This window comes from Otolemur garnettii, unplaced genomic scaffold (assembly GCF_000181295.1).
Source record: "Otolemur garnettii isolate 467f Iridium unplaced genomic scaffold, OtoGar3 scaffold00171, whole genome shotgun sequence".
Taxonomy (NCBI): domain Eukaryota; kingdom Metazoa; phylum Chordata; class Mammalia; order Primates; family Galagidae; genus Otolemur; species Otolemur garnettii.
In genome coordinates, this window is record NW_003852566.1 from 2,795,116 (window position 1) to 2,810,443 (window position 15,328).

Sequence of the window (15,328 nt, forward strand, 5' to 3'; positions counted from 1 at the left end):
AAATCCTGCTAGGGCTTATTTTGGGGGTAGGTCTTATTTTCAGGGAAACATGGTATTACTAGAAATAGCCTGTGAGGGCACTGGCAATGATGTCTGGAGAAATGAGGACTGTGCAACAGGGAACAAGGAGGGTATCCCAGCTGTGTAGGAGCAGAAAACTTAGCAACACTGTCACCTGCAGCCACGGGGAAAGCAGATGCTATAGGAAGAACGATGATGAAATTCCAGACTCGGAGCTAATGCTGTCATGAGATGAGATTTTGGAGAACAGCAGGATGGATGGTTATATTCTACATGAGAACAGGACTTTCAATAATGGGGGCCTGAAGACATTCTGGTGGGCAGTTTGGAGACGACCCCAGTGACCCTCGCTTCCTGGTGCTCCTGCCTGGTACGATTCCCTGTTCTGAGTGAGGGCTGGATGCAGTGACTTGTTACCAATGAACAAAATTCTACCACATGACAAAAGTGAGGCACTGTTTGTTTGTTTTTTACTTTAGAAGAATTTCAGTTTTATAAATAACTGCAAGCACACAGATAAGAAACATAAAACTGAGCCATAATAAGGGTAAAGTTTCAGATCTCAAGTATCTAACCATCATGCTGCTCTTCCTGGGCTTTGGAACCAGGTGGAACTGCATGACATCCCAGCTCTACTGCCCCATGTGACGGTGAGCAAATTATTCACATCTGACCCTTCTCTGTCTACTTTATGGGGGTAATTATATTCCCTCACGAAGAAGTTGTATCAGTCTCCACAGTCCTTCACATCCTGCCTGGCCTTCACTACTTTTATTGTCTGATCCTTCCTCTCTGACCCATCTTGATTTGTGGGACTGTGATCAATCCAGGCCTCTGCATTGGAGACCCAGAGGCCATCCTGACTTCCTCCTCCTCTTCCCACCCAATCTGTCCATGAGTCCCATAGTGGGGCTTTCCTTTCTCTCTCTCTCACCTCTTCCATCTCTTTTAGTTCCTCTCTTCATTTCTGATGAGAATTGCTGGCGTAGAAACTGGCTATTCACCCTGACTGTATTCTTGTCCCATCAAATTCTCTACTGCACGGCCAGAATGATCAGTCTGTGCTGGTGTCTCATCCTGTCCAAACATTTGCACAGTTGCAGTCTATTATGTGTCAGATGCTGAACCTCACATACATGACGTCTCAGTCCACTTTCTCATGTTATAACACACTGGGTAATTAGACAGAAATTTATTTCTCATGGTTCTGGGGAATGGAAAGTCCAATACCAAGGTGCCAGGATGTGCTGAGGGCCTTCCTGCTGGGTCATCACATGGCAAGAGAGCAGGAGTGCAGGTCTCTCCTCTTCTCCTTATAAACCCACCAATCCCATCACACAGGCTCTACCCTCATAACCCCATCTAACCCTAATTACCTCCCAAGGTCCCACCTCCAAACACTATTAACAAATCAACCTAAGGATTAAGTTTTCAACACGAGAACTTTTAGGGAACACCTTCAAACCTTAACACATGATATCCTTTAATCCTCACAACAATAGTGCCAGCTAGGTGTTTCTGGATGAAAAATGAGTCTGTGTGGGATAAAGTTCCTTGCATAAGGTCACATGGGAAGGAGGAGGCTGGGTGGGAACACCTGCTCTGAGCCCCAGCTCTGCCCATCATGCCCAGTCCCAATTCCTAAGCACAAGCAGCAACACCAGCCTCTGTGTGCACTGCCTCTAGTGTTCCCCAGGTTTGCAAAACATTTTCATTCAGAGTCTCATTTGTCTTTCATGTAAACCCTTCAAGGTTCACAGGGTGGTCGTGTTATCCCTGTTGCACAGGTGAGAAGACTGAGATTCTAGAGACCACGTGGCCTCCAGTGGTGCGTATCTGACTTGACACTCACTTCCAGGCCTAGTCACTTCACTACCAAAGCCCTAGAAGCAGACAGAGGTGAAAGGTGAGGAAATTCGTACCACTCACCTGAGCTATCAAATCTCCATTTTCTGCATGGACCAAAATTACAGCTCCCAGCCCTTTAAGGAAGGTGAAGGCTTCATAGAGCTAAGAAGAGATAAGCAGGGATCAGTGTGAAATAAAAACATCACAGCCCACCATTTACCAAGGCAGAGGCAGAATGGCTGCTCTGTTCACATCACTGGAAAGTGTTGTTCTACAAATCAGAAGGAAAGATCTTCCCTTGGCTCTGACATCTTCCAGACCCAAAAGCAGGAGGCAGAGGGCAAGGCAGAACTGCTCTGGTCTCATGGGAATATGGTTACACTCAGCAAGGAAATGATAAAAAAAAAAAAAGATGCTAGGAGACCCATGTTATAATAAGGCCAGGTGCCCTGTAAGTGGCAGCCTCTACCAGTGGGGCACAACTCATAGCATCACCTTCCTTAGAGTTCTGCATCTTCATAACACCTGTCTGATGGTAGCAGGGCCAGAGGTCTTACACTTTACAGATGAGAAAACTGAGACAGGAGGTGACCGGCCTAATGTCCTGTGGTTGGTATGAGGAAAAGGGGGGGCTCTACCTCCATGTCAGAGTAAATAACATGGATCCCAGCCCTGCTTGAGCCCAGAACCAACTTCAGGGCTTTCCAGAAGTATAGGCTCCTGACATGTGCAATATGCTCTAAGAAGCTGAACCCCAGATGATGCTGAAGACAAGCCGGTTGGGCAGCCACCATGCCAGGGGTCCCCTACTCCACAGGGTTCACATAGTAAGAAAGGAACAAAAGTCCAGGAGAGGCAATGACTGACACAAGGTCACACGGCAATTCTGTGCCAGAACTGGGACTTGAACCCATAGCACCTCCTGACATTCTCACACTCCCCTACGCTGTGCTGCCTCCACTGGCAATGCTGGCCCAGTCCCATGGGATAGGAGAAGAGGATGGGGACCTACCTGGCTGTCAGACATTTGGTAGAGATCCTTATAGGCCATGTAGACTTGGAAGGAATTGACGCCTGTTACAAGATAAAAGGAGACAGAATAACATGCTTGAGAATAAACAAGCATGACTTTTCAGTAAACCAAGGATCGCAGTGCAAAGCAGTAGACCCAGGAGAAAAGGTGCCATCAGAATTCAGTGGCACCTAACCCAGTCTGGAGCTGTTGGCTAGAGTCACAGAAGCTTCCAGGAGGTTACAACTAAGCTGAATTTGAAGGTGAAGGAGAGGAAGGAAAAGGGAGGGAAGAAGACGAGGAGACTCTCCAACTGAAAATGATAAGGAAGAAGAGTTACACAGTTCCTAGGAAGCATCCTGATGAGTGGGCTTTCCTTATCCCATTCTGTAAAAATTGTGGTACAATACATAGAACATAAAATTCCCCATCACAACCAGTTTAAACCGCCCAAGTCCATGGCATTTAGTACTCTCATAATGTTGTACACCTGTCACCTCTACCTAGCAAAGCATGTGCTTTAAAGAAAGGAGTGGCATGGTCAGAGTCCTCTGTGGCAAGAAGAACATCCTGGAAGCTGGGTGGAGGATGGCCATGCAGAAAGGCAAGGAGAAGTGGAGGCAGCTGGGAGGACACTGAAGGCACCCAGCAGATGTGTGGAGCTAGAATGAGTAGGACTGGGGCAGTAGGGGATGGGAGGGGTAGACATTTCCCTCATTCACCTTGAAGTTGTTTGAGGACAGAGACTATGTCTTGCATATTATTTTGTCTTGAACATCCATAACATGTAGTATGCAAGTAATATTTCCTGATGGACTCAGGAAATGTTTGGATAATCAAAAAAAAAAATGTAAGGCAAAAGTATTAAATGAGATTCAGATATTTTTACACTAAGTAATACTGACAACAAGCCAAAAAATATTTTTTTTGTAGACAACTATGGCAATAAAATTTTCCTTTCCCAAAAGATCAGAAGTTTTTTTAAAAAATTGTGTTTAGAAATTAACACATAATTATTGGTCTCTAATTAATCAAGTAGACTTAAAATAAATATAACAATTAATAGGTATTATAATTCCTTGTAAAGATAAACCTTTTATTCCTTAAATACAAAAGCCAAAACTCATTTATAGACACAGAACAAATATCAGTGGGAAACCAGGTAAAGCCATACTGAGAGGTAAATTCATAGCCTTAAAACTGTTTCATTATTTTTTAAAGGGCCAAGGAAGAATATATAAACCAAATAAACTTCCACAACAAGAAATTTTAAAAGAACAAAATGAAAATTCCCTAGGAATTAGATAATGAATTATGAAAAAAAAAAGAGGTAGAATTAATAAATATACCCTATAACTGGCTGCCAGGAAGGAGGGAACAGTATAAAGTCATCTTGAACTAGAAGTGAAAAGGAAAAATCATGATAGATTTGACTTGTTGTCAATGGAAACCTTCTGTAAGTTCATTTTTAAAAACTCAAAATAAAAAGCAAACAACCAACAGTATTAACATATCTGCAACAAATTTAACAAGGGATTTTTAAAAAAATCCTACTTAAAGAAAATCAATCAGTGGTTACTTTGAGGAGAAGGACAGAACTGTGATTGGAACAGGGCCCAAGAAAGAGCATGTAGGGATGGCTAGCAATTTTCCATTTCTTGCCTGAATTGGGTAACCTCATAATAATTCCTCAAGTCATACATTTGGTTTGTGTGGTTTTCTGTTATCTGTGTTCTATTTTATATTTAAAAGATTAAAATAAAAGCCAAGAAGCAAAAAACAACAAAGGCAAGCACTATAGTTAGACAGTTTTAAGAAAAAGCAAATAGCTAATAAAGATAAGATTTGGTCTTGTCTGCAATCAAAGTAATTAAAATTAAAACCTCCATATTATGCCATATTTTTAAAATCTGTCATCCAATGCTAGTGAATGTGCCTCAAAATAAGACACAAATTGGCACAATTTGCAATTGCTTAGAAAACAAATTCAGCAATACATATCAAGAGTTATAAATGTTTTCAGATTTTTGGTCTGATAATTCTACTACCAGCAATAGAGCCCCAGGAAATGCAACAGGCCCTGACAGTCATAAAAACCTCTCAGATTCACAAAGGCAATCATCACACCTCACTTCCAAGGAGGTTCCATGGAACACCAGTTCCAAAGGATTGTAGGAAACACTCACTGGGTTGTCTACCTGTCGGGAAGCTGAGACAGTCCAGGAGTTAGAGGGTGTGTTGAGCTAGGCTGATGCCACGGCACACTAGCTTGGGTAACAGAGACTCTGTCTCCAAAAATAATAGCAATACCCTTCAGTTTTCATAACTTTCGTAACTTTTCTAGCAACTTCCCTCTTCTCCATCTACCTAGTGACCTTGGAAACAGGCATGTTCATACAATGTGACCACGGACCACTGTCCAGGGCTGGCCCCTGACAGACGTTAAGCTGAACCAGGATGAGGAACCGAGTCCAAGAGATTCCAACGAACCCATGGCTGATCTCTAAAGCAGAGATGGACACCCAGAAACAAGGTGAGCTGTGGCATCCCATCACAAGGACCAATGCAGTAGAGAAGACAGGCTTAGGGTAAGAGAACTGAGCTGGCTCAGAGAGAAAAACAGATGAGTGTGGGTGAAGAGACCCACGTGGGAGCTTAGATACACATCTCTGTTGCTAATGCAAATCTGGTTCCTTTGGCTTCGCCCAGTTCTGGAGGGACTGTGTGGTTTGCAGTCAAGCACAAGGATGCTGACAGCTATACTGGATGGATATACATTAACACAAAATTTACCATCTTAAGGTTTTTTTGGTTTCTTTTGAGACAGACTCTCACTCTGCCGCCACCCTGAGGTTGAGTGCTGTGGCATCATCATAGCTCACAGCAACCTCAAATTCTTGGGCTCAAGCAATCCTCATGTCTTAGCTTCCCAAATAGTTGGAACTAAAGGTATCCACCACAATGCCTGGCTAATTTTTCTATTTTTAGTAGAGACTAGGTCTCATTCTTACTCAGGCTGGTCTCAAATTCCTGAGCTCAAACAATATGCCCAAATCGGCTTTCCAGAGAGCTAGGATTACAGGCATGAGCCACCACGCCAGGCTCATCTTAACCATATTTAAGTGTACAGATAAGCAGTAAGAGCATTAAGTAACCAGACTTTTTCATTTTGCAAAACTGAAAAGTCTGTCCTCATTAAATGCTAACTCCCCAACCCCTAACAACCACCATTCAACTTTCTGTCTCTATGAAGTTGACCTCTCTAGGTATCTCACATAAATGGAATCATTTAACATTTGTCCTTTGTCATTGGCTTATTTCACTTAGTATAGTGCCCTCCGTGTGTTCATCCTCATGGTAGCAAGTCTAAGACTTTCCTTCTTTTTAAAGACTGAATAATAAATATCCCATCGTATGTAGACGCCACACTTTGTTTATCTATTCACCTCTTGGTAGACACTAGGATTCCTCCATTCTTTGGCGATTGCAGACAATGCTACTGTGAGCATAAGTGTGCAGCCCCTGCTCTCAGCCCTGTGGGGTATGTACCCAGAAGTGGGATTGCTGGATCACAGGCAATTCTATCTTTCATTACTTGAGAAGCCACCCACTGCCTTCCACAGGAGCAGTGCACAAGGGCTCCATCCCCTCCTCTTGTTCTTTTATGGTTTGGTTTTTGTTTGTATAGTAATCACCCCAATGGATGTGAGATGGTATTCACTGTGCTGTTAACAGTTGCTGTTTCCAGCAGATTTCTTAGTGGTTTTTATTTTACACGGCAAAGGCTAATTAATGAAGAAATTAGTACCTAGAGGATGGTGCTGCAGTGGCCAAAACCTAAAATAGATACCACTCAGTTTGGGATTGACTGTTAAGTAGGTATGGGAAGAGAGGTGAGGAATCTGTTAGCAAAAGCTGGAAGACAGCAAATGAACTATTCACAGAGACTGTAAAATGGATGACTCATATTAGGTAGTAGCAAAATAATTAGAGAAAGTTATTTGTGGTAGCTTGGAAGAGAAATGTACCCAGTGAACTCGCAAATCCAGCTGAGATGATTTCCATGAATGCTGACAGAACCAGCTGGCTTCTGTAAGGTGTATTTGATGAGGTACAAGAATAAGAGATAAAAAAGGAATTGAGAGATGAAAAAGGAACTGAGAAAGAGGTAAAGAAGGAAGTGTTCAGCTTGCAAACATTATTTAGCAGACATATAGGAAGCTCATGATTAGCTGGATTGAAAAATAAAATTGTTTCTCATTTCAGCTCTTGACTACCTACAAAAAACCTCAAAGTAAAAAATAGCCCCAGAGAAAAGATCACATTAAGCATGCATCTGTAACTCTGCTATGACCTCAGGAAAAGCAAAGTTGGTGCCCACTAAAATCTCCTTAGCTAGACAGAAGAGCTTCTAGGAATCTTGAAGGCGTCCTCACAAAGTATACTGACAGTCCCCTAAAATACACGTGTCTCAAAGCAGTCTTCTCAGGAGGGTAGACTAGAGTCTGATACGTCGAAAACCCACAGGGATTGTTAAGTAAGTTGTACTGTCTCTGCCTGAAAGAGATAGTTCAAAATGAAGAGGAGCTTCTGGCCTGGCAACTTTCTAAGGGTGGGAAAATGTTGAGGAAGTTACTTAGCTCCAAATAAGGGCCTTTGGGGAGGAGAAAAGGAAACTAAGTCTCAAAATGTCAAACCAAGAGCTCAGAGAATGGAACCTGAGCTGTATAAAACAATGGCCTAGTGCAGGACGCTTTGGGGTAAAGAAGTAGATTAGCAAATGTTTCAGGTTTTTGGGGCCACATACAGTCTCTAATACATTGTTCTTTGCTGGTTTTGTTTGTTTCATTTCTTAAAGGCTTTAAGAATTTTTTTTTAAGAACATTTCTTAGATCAAAGGCAATGAACAAACAAGCCACAGGCCAGATTTGGCTCATAGCTGTATGTTGGAGAGTGCCAATCCCTGAACTTGGTTGGGCACTGCTCCCAGAGAGAAAGACAGGGCTTGATGAGGAAGCATCCTTACTTCCCGAGTAGTGGATCTGGTGACGCGTGCCCAGCTATCTTCCAGAGCTGTTAGGGAGTCAGGACTAGGCACCACCCATCTTCTCTCCTTTTAGATGAGAGTGTTTACTGCGGTTATCCCGTCGCTGTCCCACAATGAACCGGAAAAGTGGCAGCCCAGCCAGCTCAGCCGAGTGGGGCTTGGGGACCTGCCACCTCTGTCTTGATGGCAGCAGCCAGCAGAGGAACCAGCAGGTTGGAGCAAGCGGTGGGGAGCTTCCCTCCCCCTACCAGAGGCTCTAGTAGAGCAGCGCTAGAAGACTTGTTGGCTCTGCCTTGGTGACAGCTGGCACAGAAACCAGCAGGCTGGAGTAACAAAACCAGAGGCTCCAGTAACAAAAAAGATGGGCAGATCAGGGGAAAACACTGGCGATTCCTCCAGTGCATCCCTGATTGGTCCATTTTCAATCCTGCTCCTGACTGGTCTATTTTATAGACCAATCAGCTAAGCTCTCAGCTCATTGGATAACTGCCCCTATATAAACCGCTGAGCAGAGAGCCTAGGGGGCAGATCGTCACTGACCTGAGAGAGAGAGAGAGAGCAGAAGAGCAAGACTTCAGCAGATCATCTCAGACCACTGAAGGAGAAAGAACAGAAGAGGAAGAGTTGTAACACTTGGATCCTGTTCTGCAAGGAAGTTTGGCTCTTTGTAAGAGCTGTAACACTCACATCCTGCTCTACAAGGAGGTTTGGCTCTTTGTAAGAGCTGTGACACTATGAAACCTATCTTATCCTGTTCTGCAAGGTTTGGCTCTTTGTAAGAGCTATAATCATACCTCTGTAAATAAAACCTAACTACTTCCATCCTGTGGTCCATCGATTCATTGAGACCAAGAGCCTGGAAATCTAAAGTCAAAAATCTGGTATCAGCATCAATATTAGCTGCATGTAGTAAGCGCACATCACTTAAAACCTCTTTAGTTCAGGTTGGGATCAGGAGAGGCCATGACCTGTGCCCTATGTCATTTGTGTCCTATGTCAATGCTGATAATGTGACACTAGACTTAGAACATTATGCTGTAATTGGACAAAGCTTTTACATTGAAGGGAGAAAGTGAGTATTCTGCACGTGGAAGGAATACAAGAGTGAGACCTGGTCTCTACTAAAAATAGAAAAATTAGCCAGGCATTGTGGTGGGTACCTGTAGTTCCCTAAGTATTTGTGGCTAGAATGAAGCACTCTAGTACATTAAAACGGTCGCATACTCTTTGAGGTTCCTCCTGCCAAGAAATGCAGACTTTCTTCCCCAACTCTTGAACCTGGGCTGGATTTGGCCAATAGGATGCAATTGAAATGAGGTGTATGAGTTCCAAGCTTAAGCCTCAAGAGGTCTTTCTGCTTCTGGGTTCACCACTACAGGAAGAAGTCCCACAGAGCCACTGGAGGATAAAAAAGGCCATTCTCTGAGTGCCTCCTCACTACCACCAGCCATCCTAGCTAAGGCCCAGATGTCACAATGAGCCCTCAAGTGAGCCTTGCCAAACCTGCCAACCAACAGGATGCTGTTATCGTGGCAGGCAGCGAAGGCCAGCTCATACACAAGGCAGTGTGATAAAGCAACAGGGAGAGTTCTGGAAGAAAGATCCAGAAGTCCAGGTGAAAAAGGAAATAGTATCCTTCATATATCGCTTTGCACTACTGTTCTAGAAAAACAACCAAGGGCCTTTCCTGCAGGAGCACACGGCCAGTGTGAGCTCCTTTCCTCTTCACTGCAGCATGCTTTTGCTCCACTTTCAGTGGTTTATAAATTAAAGCTTCTATTTTGAGACTAAAGTGCTGCTGACATCCAACAAAACCCATAATTATTATTATTAATAAGGTTGGGGCCTATGGCTGAGCCATCATGGGGCTCATTACAATAAATCCCACCCTGAGGGGTAGTCGTTCTCTGCCTAGTCCACATAGAGCCTTGGAACTAGCCTAGAATAATTTTCTCTTGTACCTGGAGATTGCTAAAATAAGTCAAGAATTGAGTGGTCTACAGATAAATTTGAGCACCTGATATCAGATCTCACATTGCCAGGGCTGAGCTTGTCCTTGAAAAAGGCAATAGGGACCTGTTGGTTCAGCAGCCTATATACACCATCAGACCACCCAGCAGCAGGAAGGCTGGGGCTGGGTGGCCACTTGGGACAGTGTGGAGCTACGTCCTATGCAAGGGCTCCTGGCAAAGCAACACCAAGTAGGCTGCGGTCCAGCTGAGCCTCACCTGCCAGGCCTGTGCCCTGATGGGGGTTGGTGTGTGTCCTTCAACCTGACCTACACAGGGAAGGCGCCTGTTTACAGATCCCACAGATACCAACGGTGACCCTGCAGCCCTGCCAGGGAGAGCTGAGTGCAGGCCTGGGTGCTGTCTGTCACTGAATAAGTTATTGCACCTCTCTGTGTTTCAATTTCCCCATCTCTGAAAAGAGGGCTTTGTCCTGAACATGTGCTAAGTTGGCTTCCCACCTCCCAAAATGTCCTGGGCTTGATTTCATGGTAGAATCAGGATGACCATCGAGGTTTCTGAGCAAGCCCTTCTGACTTAGAGATGAACGTGCACTGGGCATGCTGCTCCTTCCCCCCTTTCTTCTCTTTTCCTTTTCTAACTTCCTTACTCATGTCCTAAACATTCACCGACAGCTTACTCTGTGCAGACAACAGGAAGGGTACGGAAGGGACTAAGGGAGCCCGCCCTGGTGCAGTGGCTCAGGCCTGTGCAGACCGTCCCCAGATTATGAACAAGATCCATTCCGTAGGTTTGTTCTTAAGTTGAATGTATATGTAAGTTGGAATAAGTACACTTACCTATTGCCTATAATAGCCTCCATAAGTACAAATCATACATAAGTCAGATATTTGTAACTCAGGGATTGTTTGTAATCCTAACATTTTGGGAGGCTGAGGCAAGAGGATTTCTTGAGGCCAGAAATTTGAGATCAGCCTGAACAAAAAGCGAGACCCCCAATCTCTATAAAAAATGAGCCAGGTGTGGTGGTGTGTACCTGTAGTCCCAGGTCCTTGGGAGACTGAGGCATGAGGATTGCTTGAGCCCAGGCGTTTGAGGTTGCAGTGAGCTATGATGACATCACTGCACTCTAGTTAAAAGAGCATCTTTCAGGAAATCAATCAGCTGGTCTTTGTTGTATGTCTCTGGCGTGCAGGTGCTGGCCATACCATCGTGAGTCAGACTAAAAGTCCCTGCCCTCTGGGATGGGTTAGGGACATCAGCAAACAACCCAGTATCATAAACCCTCTGTTAACAGAAGTGCAGAAGGCTTAAACCTGGACAGGCTCATCAAAGAAGGCTACCAAGAACAGTGTAGCTTAGCCACAAACAAGAATCACTAAGAAAAGGCAGAGAGAATGTTCCAGAAGGGGAATGGCACTCACACAGTCCTGAGAGTCAGATGGGAAACCAGGAGGCACAGGATGGCTGGGGTGCTGGGCACCCCTGGCATGAGTGGGTTTGGAGAGGTAGACAGGGCCCTGGGAAGCCAGGTGGGCAAGCTGGGGTTCATCCGCAGATAATGTGAGCCTGCTGTGAGCATCTAGGCTGATGGCTTTTTCAAAATCTCACATTTACGCTCAGTGCCTGTGGCTCAAGCGGCTAAGGTACCAGCCACATACACCTGAGCTGGCGGGTTCAAATCCAGCCCAGGCCCACAGAACAACAATGACGGCTGCAACCAAAAAATAGCCGGACGCTGTGGCGGGCACCTGTGGTCCCAGCTACTTGGGAGGCTGAGATAAGAGAATCACTCAAGCCCAGGAGTTGGAGGTTATTGTGAGCTGTGATGTCACAGTACTCTACCCAGGGTGACAGCTTGAGGCTCTGTCTCAAAAAAAAAAAAAAAAAATTAAAATCCCACCTTTAAAAGATAAGAAGCGCTGACAAAGATGTGGAGAAAAGGGAAACGCTGGTGGAAATGTAAATCAGCATAGCCATTGTGGACAGTGCGGCAGGTCCTCAAAATTTCCAAATAGAACTGCCGTGTGATACAGCAATCCTATGATGGGCAGATGCCTAAAGAGCTGACGGCAGCATGCTGGAGAGATGCCCACACTGCCCGGGTCACTGGAGAGACTCCCGCACTGCCCGGGTCACTGGAGAGACTCCCGCACTGCCCGGGTCACTGGAGAGACTCCCACACTGCCGGGGCCACTGCAGCACTTTTCACAACAGCCACTTTGTGGAGTCAACCTACATGCCCACCGATGAACAATGGATTAAAAATGTAGTATATCAGCTTAGAAAGCCATCAGCTTAGATGCTCAAAATGGAATGCCATTCTGCTTTTTTAAAAAAAGAAAAGCCTGGCCAGGCACAGTGACTCGCGCCTGTCATCCGAGCACTCCGGGAAGCTGAGGTGGGAGAGTCCCTTGAGCTCAAAGAGTTCCAGACCAGCCTGGGCAAGAGTGAGACCCCGTCTCTACTAAAAACAGAAAAACTAGCAAGGCCTTGCTGCACATGCCTGTAGCCCCAGCTACTCAGGAAGCTGAAGCAAGAGGATGGCTTGAGGCCAAGAGATTGTAATTGCTGTCAGCTATGACACCACAGCCCTCCACCCTGGAGGACAGAGTGAGACTCTGTCTCAAAAAAAAGGAAATCTTGTCATTCACAACAACAAGGATGAAGCGGGAGAGCACTACCTGAGTGAAATAAGCCAGGCACAGGAAGACAAATGTGACACGACCTCACTCGTGTGTGGAACCGAGAAAAGCTGACCACACAGAAGCAGGGGCTGGGAAGGTGGTTCCTAGAGCCTGGGGCAGAGGGAGGCAGGGAGATGCTGATCCGGGGTGCAGTGACACAGGACGCATAAGTGCTGGAGACCCACTGTACAGCGTGGTGGAAGAGTTACTGTGAGAACACAGAATGTTAAGTACAGGAGGTGGTGGGTATGTCACACAGCTTGATCCCATCATTCTCAGTGTCCCCACATACCAAAGCATCACACCATACACTGCAAATATATACAGATTTAGTCAAGTATACCTTAATACAAAAATAAGTATACTGCTGTGGCTGGAGCTGTGGCTGAGGCTGGGATCAGGGTGAGATGCAGTGAGGCCCAGAGCAGGGAGGGGCCCCAGCTGCCCGGGACGTGATGGGGAGGACCATGTGGCAGAGGAGGGAGGACGGAGATGTCAAGAAAGACCGTGGACACAGATCACGCACACAGCACCTGGGTGCTGCTAGAGCACAGGGCATCCAGGGCACCCCTCACTGACTGGGGGTTCTGGGGCAGCAGCAGAGTCTTCAGTAAGAAACACAGCTTCCCTGGGGCCTGGTGAGTCTGTGCCGCCCGTGGGCATCCCGAAAGTTGTGCGGTAACCTTCTGGGCTGGGCTGAGGATGAGGAAGGAAGCTGGGGAGTCTCAGGGAGGAGGCCGAGGGCAACCAGCAGAGTCAGGGTTATGGGGCAGGGCGTGTGAAGCGTGATCCCACCTGTGTGTCCTTGGGGCCTGCAGGAGCGCTGGGGGAAAGGCCCGTCTGAGAAAGTGATGCTGGAATTGAAGGATGAGAAGGCAGTAGTGGGCCTGGGCACCCTGATAACAAATTTTTTTTATAATCCATGCACTCAATCAGAGACACAGGACCAGGTGGTGGGAAGAAAAAGGCAAGAACAGCAGCTCTGGGAAGGGGTCAGCCTCTCCCGAGGACCAGGGGATCGCTCACCTTGTTCCTCGGTGCTAGAAGAGGGTCCGTCCCTTCACTAGCCACCCTCCCTGTCCCACCTGCCCCACCCAGGACAGAGGGTTCAGGCCTCCTGGGGTTGCCTTCAAGGGATAAGTGTAGAGCTTATGAACTCTCTTTGGGGGACAGGAGGTTGATTTTTCTTTGTGCCATTCCCAAGCCCTGACACAGGGGCCACAGGCCTCAGGTGGTCAGTTCAGAGCAGCCCTAGGCACTTGTCTAGTGGAGGGTTCCAATCCTGCTGGGGAGTGGAGGTCCCCAGCCTGGGCCCCAGCTGGAGTCAGTAACTCAGCACCCACAGAACCTCAAGAAAAATAACTTCCACCACGCTCTGTCTTCCTCCAGGGGTTGCTGCAACAACAGAGTAGCCTGGGGTGTAGCACAGGAGCCATAGCACTGAATTCAGACCGTGGGGCTCACAACTGACACCAACACCAGGGTCCCAAAGCTGCGGAGAAGAGGTTGTGAGTCTCAGAGAGCCGGGTAAGGTGATTTGTCCGGGGGTCACACAGCCAGGAAGCGGAAGAGGCAGGGTCTGTACCCAGCCAGCCGGGTTGCTGGGATCTTCCCACATCTCACTGCTTCCTGGAAGGCGTGTGACAGGCAGGAGGTTGCCTGACTGCACATGTGTGCATGCATTAGAGACAGACAGAGAGGAAGTCAGTTTTAGAAGATGGAATGGAGTCAGAGATAGCCAGTGGCCTAAGCTCCTGGTCTGAGTTAGTGGGGTAGGCTGGGGCTCATCCCCCACTCAAACTGTGCCCCCATATAGAGGGCAGGGGCACCCAGGGTCCACCTCGAGCTGTTTGCTCTACAGAGACGGTGGCACCGGCAAGCTTAGATGTCTTCATACAAATGTCCCACCACACTGTCTGAAATGACAGAGGATGGGTATCAGCCACGGCAGATGCCCGATAAGCTCCAAGAACACCCCTTCAGGAAGGAAAGGTCCATCCCCCCCGCCCCAGCTTCCTGGAGAGCTGCGGACAGAGGGACCTCAGCTGTGAGTCCTGTCTGGACTACTTTGGGGAAGGGAGCTGACTGGCTTGAGGTCACATACCTCCCTGAGGGCCCACACACAGTGCCCTACAACTCAGGATATAAAAGTCCTGACCCCCTTGCCCTCCACTGGGATATATCTGAAGGCCCCTCCAGGATTCAGGGTATCCTGTGGCCAGACCACTTCCTTTAATTCTCTCACAGAGACTGATACAGAGTCCTCTCTATAGGAGGCAGAAACACAGCCCCTACAGCTGGATCCCGAGGACACACCTCTAAGGTGACTTTGCAGGTATCCCTCGATTGACGATCCTGAGAGGCGGAGCTCATCCTGGATTATCCAGATGGGCCAATGTCATCAGCGTTCTTAGACATGGGGGGGCAGGAGATGAGGTGACTAGGACACAGTGGGGTGCAGTCCAGGGCCCAGGAGCCTGAGAAAGCAGGGAAAGGCTCTCCTGACGTCTAGATTTTAGCCCTGCACGACCCACTGCAATTTCTAACCTCAAAAACTGTAAGATAATAAATTAGTGCTGTTTAAACCACCAGGTTTGTGGGGCTTTGTTACGGCAGTAGGAGAAATCTAATATACGCTCTCTTCCTACAGGCAGTCTCTGCCCCAGACCTCACTTTCCTGAGAGACCTCGTGACACAGTGTTTTAAATTTCACTGAGCAGGGGTAGATCAATACACACCTCCT

The 15,328-nt window shown here is 46.8% G+C and overlaps 1 protein-coding gene across 3 annotated transcripts in view; it reads right to left on the reverse strand.

The window, feature by feature from the left end:
* Nucleotides 1-15,328, reverse strand: part of CRMP1 (collapsin response mediator protein 1) — a 100,477-nt gene that overhangs the window by 46,957 nt on the left and 38,192 nt on the right. For all 3 annotated transcript variants that reach the window (XM_003800192.2, XM_012811638.2, XM_003800193.2), the window contains exons 5-6: nt 2,882-2,943; nt 1,951-2,031 (exon numbers count right to left, since the gene is read on the reverse strand). In XM_003800192.2, coding sequence (XP_003800240.1) covers nt 1,951-2,031; nt 2,882-2,943 — 143 coding nt within the window. The remainder of the gene's footprint in view (nt 1-1,950; nt 2,032-2,881; nt 2,944-15,328) is intronic.